The following is an 8,642-nucleotide window of genomic DNA, read 5'->3' on the forward strand; positions in this document are numbered from 1 at the left end:
CTAACTTTTAGTATTAATGTAATATGATTGTATGCTGCTCGTTGATGCATAAGAGAAATAAAGATAAGTGAGGGACAAAATACAGTGGAAATAAACATGTGGTTCTCTTGAAGTTTTCTTGGTTTGGATTGATGGGATATGTCCCAATGCAAACATAATTTAAATAACGTAACCATACATACACTAAACCATTTAGTTGTTGCAATTATATATGTGTAATGTCATTATTATTATTAGGTTTAATTACTCTACTGGTCCTTATAGTTTCGCAAAATTTTTAATTAGGTCCTTATAAATTTTTTTTTTAATTGAGTTCTTACACCAAAATTTTTTTTAATTGGGTCCTACATTTTTTTTCTTTTATTTAGATTTCTGTACCAATTTTTTTTTTTTTAGTTGGGTCCCTATAAAAATTTCACGAAACTATAGGGACTAACAGAGTAATTAAACCTTATTGTTATTATGTGTTTTTGATAGGCCAAAATTGCAATTGCAAGTAGTAAACATAGCACGTGCAGAGCACTAAACCGCACAATAAGAAAGGTTGAAGAAAGCGACACAGCAATACAAGTTGCCAAGTTGGTACTAAAGAGATCGAAAAAGTGCAACACTTGAAAATGGAGAGGGACAAAGAATGAAGAAGGAATAGAAGCTACAAACACTAGCTTTATTAGAGGTGAGAAATGCTTCAAATGCTTTGTGTCAAAAGAATCTTTTCTTTATAGTCCAAATTATTGTGAAGCATTTTCATTTTTTTTTTCCCGTTTCTTTCTTTTGATTTGGTTTAGTTCTTTATTATTGGCTCTTGTGCGTACTGTTGGGAAAAGTAGTGGCCACAATTTCAATTTGCAACCATAGGCCTCCCCAATAGGCCAATCAAATGAATATATGCATGGCCCAAAATTATTAAATTGACCACTCCTTTTTATTAGGAATTTTGTTGAGATTCTAATTATTGCATCACTCTCGATGGCAATCAATTTCACTACAGTCAAGTTTTGGTGTGCCATTTATTTATTGATAAAATATTATTTTAATTCTTAACATTTTAGTTAAATTTTAATTTTATTTTTAATTTTAAAAATATTTTATTTTTACTTTAAATATTTTATTTCGTTCCATTTTTAAAATATTTTATTTTTACGTTAATCCCTCAAATAATTTTCGTTAATGTCATATTGATGTGGCATGTTATGTAAATTATTAGTGTCACGTGTTTGACCACATAAAATAAAGTGATAAAGTGTCTCTTAAGCAGTGTTTGAATAGTGTTTTTTTGACACAGACAGAAATACAAATACACAGTAAGATATAGACACAAAATACATAATTTTTTTAATTATGTTTAGTGATGACGTACAAGACACATTAATCTAAACCAAATATCATATTTATCCCTGTGTTGTATTCACTCTAACACCACTACTAGCATTGCTTTCTACCATCAATGCCATTAATTTTTCAACCGCAATCTAAATAACTATGAATTATCATAAAAAACTTTAATCCAATAATTCAATCAATAATTTTTTTATATATAAAAAAAATTGAGAAAAAAATTCAAAAAAAAAAAAAAAAGAAACTTAAACATAATATATCTTATGAGAAAGAATAATGGACAACTTAAAAAAAATACAGGAAGCAAGCACAATCTAAAAAATAGATATAGAGGCAGTGAAAATAGATCTATATGCAAGGAGAGGCGACGGAGGCGTCGGCGCGAGCTAAGGAGAAAGAAAGACGGGTGAAGGTAGATCTGAAGGTAAGGCGAGGCAACAGAGGCATCAGCACGAGCAACGGAGAAGAGAGGCGGGTCAAGGCAAATTTGGAGGTGGCATGACGACGGTGATGGTGGAGGAAGAGATGGGAGAAAATGCAGAAGATAGGAGGAAAGGCGGACAAAGAAGGGAGGCAGTGGCGACACTGATAGTGATGGCGGCGACAATGATGGAAGGAGAAGACAAAGGTAAAATGAAGGTAGGAAAGTAGAATGAACTGGAGAAGAAGAGGGAGAACTATAAGGATTAGGGTAAAGGATAAAATTGAAATTTTAAAAAATAATCAGGAATAGAATTGAAAAAATTTGTATCTCAATATATATATATATATGTGTGTGTGTAACTGGATTCATTAAAATTGTGTTTCAACAAACAAACGGTATATACGTACCACTTTGTCCATATCTCTAGTGAACACGGACATGAACCAAATGGGCCTTAGTGATATATTGACATATTGACGTAGACATATTGCCACGTGTTATAATATAGTTTATCCAAGTATCACTAATACATTATTATTGTAAATAATTTAAATTGATCATTAAATTTTCACTTGTGACTCATTTTAATACTTGAAATTAAAGAACACTAATCATTAATCTTTTTTAAATTCATTAATTTTTTTATGTTTCTAGTATTACATAAATACAAAATTCATATAAATATTTTTAAATTTTTATAATTACATTATTTCAATAAGATAAATATATTATTGACTAAAATATGCATCTTTTTATTTTGGTCTAAATTATGCCTATTACTATTAATACTAATTAATTAATAAAAAACCTCTTATATGAAAATTATCACAAAATGAGATTTCTGAAAAATATATAAAGAGAATAATTAAATTTGTCTTTTATATAAACATTAATAATTTTTTTTCCTTTCAAATTCATCTTCAAAATCAACCTCTCACAAGACTTCGTTCATAAATCATATAACGAAACAAATAAATGCGAAATCTTCTTTCATTATCAGCTTTTAGTTTCATATTTGTTTTCTCTATTTTTTATCATCAAGACAAAACCCCCACACACCTTCGTTCATAAATCATATATATTGTTGTTAAGTCGTCTTTCGTCATCACCAACTGATTATATATTTTAAGTTTAGTTTGATTCATGTGCACAAAATCAATTTTGTTTATTCGTAAATAAACTTTTGAGCTTGCTAAGTATTAATGAGTAAAAATGATAATTTACTCATACATCATCTTAAAATCACTTTTCGGCTAATATTTCAAACATAAATTGATTTTCACATAATTGATTATTTAAAAAAACGATTATTCAAATAAAAATTATCAAAATAACTTCAATTTTTAAGCATTCCAATATATCTTAAAAAATGTTATTTGTATTTTTTTTTCCGCCACCTTAAGGTCATATAGATTGAGTGCATTTTCTCTTTTGATTTCTGAATGTACACTTGCATAGTATATATATATATTAAACAACAATTATTAAACTTCAATTTTGAGACATTCTAAGAAAAGTTCATAGCAATACAAGAACCTTCCTTTGGTCAGACAGGCATCATTATCATTATAACATAAATCAAAGGAACCCCTCTGGGACACAATTTAGAGGATTTGGATCAAAGACTCCTCAGTAAATATATAAAACAAATCACAACCTAATCACTGAAAGGAATGTGCTAGTTGCAGCAATAAGGTAATCTATTAGAAATAAACACAGCCTAAATAAAAAATCCGAACCTTTTTACGGCTATATCCAGCAGAACAGGCACCTGAGGAAATCTTTGAAAATAGCCACTAAATAAAGATTTTCTGGAAAAAAAGCCAGTGAATAAAGATAGGGAACCAGTTCTGATAAGAAATATAGAAAAATGCCAAAGCAATTATCATTTATATGATAATACACTAAGACAAGTATTTAAAACAACTTCTATATAAACTTAACATGAAATTCACTATGCACTTCAAGGTGTAATCCATTATATTACAAAAGAACATGACCTAATCTACATAATAGATATTTACTGTAATCCTATTCCCTTCATGTTACAGATTAGTCTTCCATCTTACAGCTCCCATCCAACTGTCCGATTGAGTTGTCTGAAGTTCAATATTTTACCTAATGTAACGCTTGTCAAAGTAAAAGGATTGCAGCCATTGGTTATGAACAAAGGAATGTGAAATTAACACTACAAAAAGCCAAAAAGTGCTCTTACAACTTGATTGTACATTGCGTGGCAATGAACAAGACTAAGTTCAGTCCAGTTAGAAGGACGCATCCCAATAAAACATTTAAACACAAAATGAGAAGCTAGTAATCTCTCCACCTAGGACTTGCAATGGGGAAAAATCCTGAAGGAGATAACGGATACATAAAACCTGGAGAAGGTGGAGGTTGAGGACCAGGACCTAAAATCCCAGATTGTGCCATTGGTGAGAAAGGAAAATTGGGTGTAAGAGGAGATGGAAACTGAATTCCGGGCGACAGAGGTAGATAAGGAGACCGAGGGGGAGGTGATAGCAAATTTAGGAAACCAGTTGGAGAAGGCAGGAGGAATTGTGCGGTTGGAGAAGGTAGAAGCGGAGGTCCATTTGCTTGTGGATGTGAAGAAGGAAAGCTAGGCACTGGAGGGTTAGTGGCATTTTTTGGTGGAACAGGACCATTTAATCTTGGAGAAGGAACCACTGGCATGGGAGGATTAGGAAGCAAACCGGATGAAGGTGGTGGAGGCCGACCATTTCCCGATACTTGTGGTTGAGGGAGTGGAGGCAGTTGTGGGTGTCGATACGGTTGAGGGTGAACTTGATTACCCCTTGGACCTGGATCCATTATTGAAGTTTGAAGGTAACGCATGTAAGCTGAGATAGGAGACTCAGCTGTGTTAGTCCATATATCAACTGGTGTAAATGGTGGCAAAGGGGAGCGTGACGGCTGTCCAAACTGAGGTGGTCTAGGCATGGCACTACTATAAGGAATTGGAGGAGGGGCTGTGGGAGCTGACATTGGTGGAGAGTGGCGAGGCCGAGCAATTGGTCCTAATGGGGGAGGCCTAATTTTCTGCAGTCGCATACTCTGCGGTTTTGGTGGATTGTTTGGTGGAGGTCTAAGTGGAGGTTCTTGTGATGGCGATCCAGTAAGCTGCTGAACAATGTCGCGAAAATCATTCTTGCTTATGTTGTAAACCTGAGGCTGTGGCTGTTGTCTAGCAGCATTATTTCCAAAATTGGGCTGGTGTAAAGGGCTCTTTCTTATATTTTTCCCAATCTTATTCACACCCAAACTATCATTAAGCCTGTTTTTGGAGTTATCCATTTGTAGATACAAACCCCAAAACACACTCCAATAGAAAAATTTATCACTTGTTTTTCCCTTCCAGAAACACAACACAATTCTTAAACTTCCAAAGTACACCCAACAATTCAAAATTCGAACAAAAACACAAACTATGTCACAAACCAACCTAAGGAATCTCCTAAACTTAAACAATTCCAATACACTACCTCAACAAACCAAGCTTGAGCTGAAATATAAGCATCCTTGAAGATTGAAATTTAAGCAAATCCTAACTCAGAAACCAAACATGCATAATTTTTCTGATTTGAATCTTAATTCAACTACGACTCCTTTTCACAGAGGCAACATAAAGGTCAATCCCAGCAACACCACCGAAATTAACCCTAGAGCCGAGATAAGAAGCAGAAAACATACCCTTTTTATCCCAGCTCCACCAGAATTCGCCAATCGAACAATCCGAAAGAATTCTCCTCAACACGAATGCAAGCCGATCAGATCAACAATCCAAGATATCCAACGCGAAATAAATCAATAATGAGAACTTAGGGTTTCTGAAAAGGAGAAGAGCCGGAAAGGGGATTGAGAAAAATTGAAACTTTGAGCTGCAGGGACTACGACTTCTGAGGGAATCGAAAAGGTTATTGAGGAACTGCGACGAAGTCGTTGAGTGTGGAGAGAGAGAAGGAAGGAGGAGGGGAGGGGGGGCGGGATACCCAAACCCTAAATCAAGTTTGGGGGCAGAGAAGAGAAACAAGTTGGGGAAAGTGGTGAATTGGGGAAATGAATAAATTAATGAGAAGAAAATAACGGGTTTTTAGTCAGCAGTTGCCATTGGATTAGGGTCCATGCTGATGGCGGTGGTGGGAACTTGAATTGACAATATTTTGGGGGCGGATTCCCATTTTCCAATAAACTACTCCTTCCTGGGTCACCACGGTTAAGCGCCAAGATTTGGACTTAACGAATTTTTTTTATTTTTTTTTTAGCAAAACCAATTCTCGTGCCTCTGTGATAAGAAATTATTAATTATTTTGTTATAATAATTTTATGTTAGTCTATTTTTGTTCGGTTGTCCACTCCATCAACATGTGTTAACTTATTTCCCGTGGGCTAAATGCCCATTTTATTTTATCATTTTGAGTGGGTAAAGATGTAGAATAAAGTTTTCATTCGGTTAACCAAGTTGGGTTGGTCTAGTAATTAGTTCACTAGTCCGCTTAAGCAAGTGTCGGTGTTCGAATTCCGTCTTGTGCATGCAGCAATCCATTGGCCAGCGACAAACCCTTAAATGGAGCTCAGTATTGCGACAGATTAATCCTTGACTTGCCGGGTTGAGGGGGATACCGTGAGAAACAAAAAAAAAAAAGTTTCCATTATGTTTTTTTTTTTATCAAAGGTGTTAATTTTTATTGCATAAAAGGCTAAATATTTAAAGTCAAGTTGGATTTATCTGGTTATTAACTCACTAGTTTATTTCTAGTTTGTTTAAATAAATTGTGTATATAATAATTTATTAACAAACACAAATTCTTAAATAAAATTCTGATTCCCAACGAATTAATTATTTACACATGTAACTAAGTATTTTGAGAGATAAAAAAAAAACTAAGTATTTACACATATAACCTCGTCAGTCCAAACATGAAAGGAACAAATAAAAAATTCCATTATAAGGTATAGTTATCAAATTTGGTCTGATCTGATGAGTTAAATCAAAAATTTAGTTATCATAATTTAGATCGGGTCATTATTTAGAACAAGTCAAGTAATTAATCTATTTAAATTTAATCAAATCCAATAAAAACTGATCAAATTTAATAAAATTCAGTTCAAATTTGTCTGGTCAAACATGGTAAAATCCGATTAAATAAAAAATATTATTTTTTGAAAAAGAAAATAAAATCGTCACTGGAGCCTTTCTCTCAGTGCTAGTGCCATCATGGGTCAACTTCTAAATGAAAGTTTTAATTTTTGGACTGCACCTCAAACTCCATAGCTGTTTCTAGACCTTTTTCTCCCTAAACTGTTCATAGAGCTGATCTGTTGGAGGTAAAAAAGAAAAATCACCTTGTATCCTGAATTAACTATGTAAGCACCAGAACTATTATAAATCCAAGAGATAGTGTTTTTCCCTTCTACTATTTGCGTTTGAAGAATCTGTTGCACTACATTTTCACTAAAACTTTCGTTAATGAATTGCATATTCTAGTTTCCATCTTTGTTCAAAAGTTGTCTAACATACAACAAATGTTCATTTCTACAATCCCATTCCCCTTGAGTCTTTGTCTCTGCTCACTGTATCTCCGCCGATCCATTGGAATTTTCTTTCATCCTGTCTTTAGATTCTCTAGAATTTTATCATTAATCTGTGAAGCTCCTCTAAAAAAGTTTTTGGTAACTTGAAACAGTCAAATTCTTAGGTAGCGTTTGTTTTGAGATACTGAGACAGAGACTGAGATTTAGTATTGTGTTTGTTAGTTCAGAGACTGGTACTAAAATTTCTGTCTCTGTCTCTAAAATTTCAGTATTTCAGTACCTCAAAAAAGTAGAAATACATGGGACTGAAATTTTTAGAGATGGAGACTGAAACTTTAATAACATTTTATACCTAAAATACTTTTATCTCAATTAATTAATTTCAATTTTACCATTTGTGCAAATTAAATTAGAGTTTCATTTTTGTTTCAATTCCTGTCTCCCATTTTGCACCAAACAGAATACTGAGATTTATTTCAATCCCTGTCTCTTAGTCTCTGTCTCTCGGTCTCAGTCTTTCCGTCTCTGTCTCTCCACCAAACGCTACCTTAATCATGCTAGTTTTATTGTAACATAATAACTTAAATAGTAGAATAAATATGTTAAAATTCATTTTTACAAAAAATAAAAATAAAAATAAAAACTAATGGTGATGATATACGATAAAAAGAAGTGGTTATTAAACATCATATAAAAGGACTAAAGTTTATACAATCATATATTGCCAAGACGTTGTATTATTAGGGATAGATAGATAGATACAAACATAATATAATGAAGTGACTAAAACTTATACAATCATATGTTGCCAAAACTTATTATTATGGGTAGATAGATACTTAGATAAATAAATAATTTGGATGGGGTTGCCGGTCGGAGAATGGTAGACTAGTAGTGGTGGGTGGCGGTGCAGTAATCTGCGGTGGTGAGATGGTGAATATTTTTCATGGGCAAAAAGAGTGGTTGGGGTGAGAGAGGCTCGAACTCTCGACCTCAGGATAACTCAGATAGCTATGAGACCTACGCGCTAGCCAACTGCGCCACCACCCCGGTTGTTTATTTCTTACAGAAGAAATTTAAATATAATATAAATCATATGTAAAACTTAACATTCATATACTGTTTTCTGTTGTAGGAACAAACCTTGTTGTCGTCGACATCAAGAGTAAACCGCACATCGTTTCTCTCTCTCCCTGTGTGAGGGACAACGCTACAAGTTCGGATCTGCTGCCACCAAGGTATACCCAACTGAAATTTCCTTTCTGTTCTGTCATTTTCTCAAACACTTAAAATTCAAACCTTTCAGTTAAAAAAAATTATCAACACTATT

The 8,642-nt window shown here is 33.5% G+C and overlaps 2 protein-coding genes, 1 long non-coding RNA gene and 1 other non-coding gene across 6 annotated transcripts in view; 1 reads left to right on the top strand and 3 right to left on the bottom strand.

Moving 5' to 3' along the window:
• On the bottom strand, positions 2,685-6,053 carry LOC110271678. 2 transcript variants are annotated; one of them, XR_002362244.1, is made up of 3 exons: positions 5,471-6,053; positions 3,417-3,573; positions 2,685-2,695 (listed from the first exon to the last, which is right to left on the bottom strand). It is a non-coding gene; the product is annotated as an uncharacterized LOC110271678 (long non-coding RNA). The 2 variants fall into 2 exon arrangements; XR_002362243.1 differs by lacking the exon at positions 2,685-2,695 and having other exon boundaries at positions 3,290-3,573; positions 5,471-6,047.
• On the bottom strand, positions 3,697-5,471 carry LOC107642316 (protein HAIKU1). The gene has a single exon (XM_016345626.2). The coding sequence runs from the start codon at positions 5,072-5,074 to the stop codon at positions 4,073-4,075; it is 1,002 nt and encodes a 333-aa protein (XP_016201112.1). The 5' UTR covers positions 5,075-5,471; the 3' UTR covers positions 3,697-4,072.
• Positions 8,277-8,362, bottom strand: TRNAM-CAU. The gene is given in 2 exon segments: positions 8,277-8,312; positions 8,325-8,362. It is a non-coding gene; the product is annotated as a tRNA-Met (tRNA).
• LOC107642317 overlaps positions 8,437-8,642 on the top strand; it is a 3,117-nt gene continuing 2,911 nt past the window's right edge. The window contains exon 1 of one of the 2 annotated variants that reach the window (XM_016345627.2): positions 8,437-8,550. The gene's annotated coding sequence lies outside the window, so the exon portion shown is untranslated. The remainder of the gene's footprint in view (positions 8,551-8,642) is intronic. The other variant, XM_016345628.2, reaches the window with a different exon arrangement.

This window comes from Arachis ipaensis, chromosome B05 (assembly GCF_000816755.2).
Source record: "Arachis ipaensis cultivar K30076 chromosome B05, Araip1.1, whole genome shotgun sequence".
Classification (NCBI taxonomy): domain Eukaryota; kingdom Viridiplantae; phylum Streptophyta; class Magnoliopsida; order Fabales; family Fabaceae; genus Arachis; species Arachis ipaensis.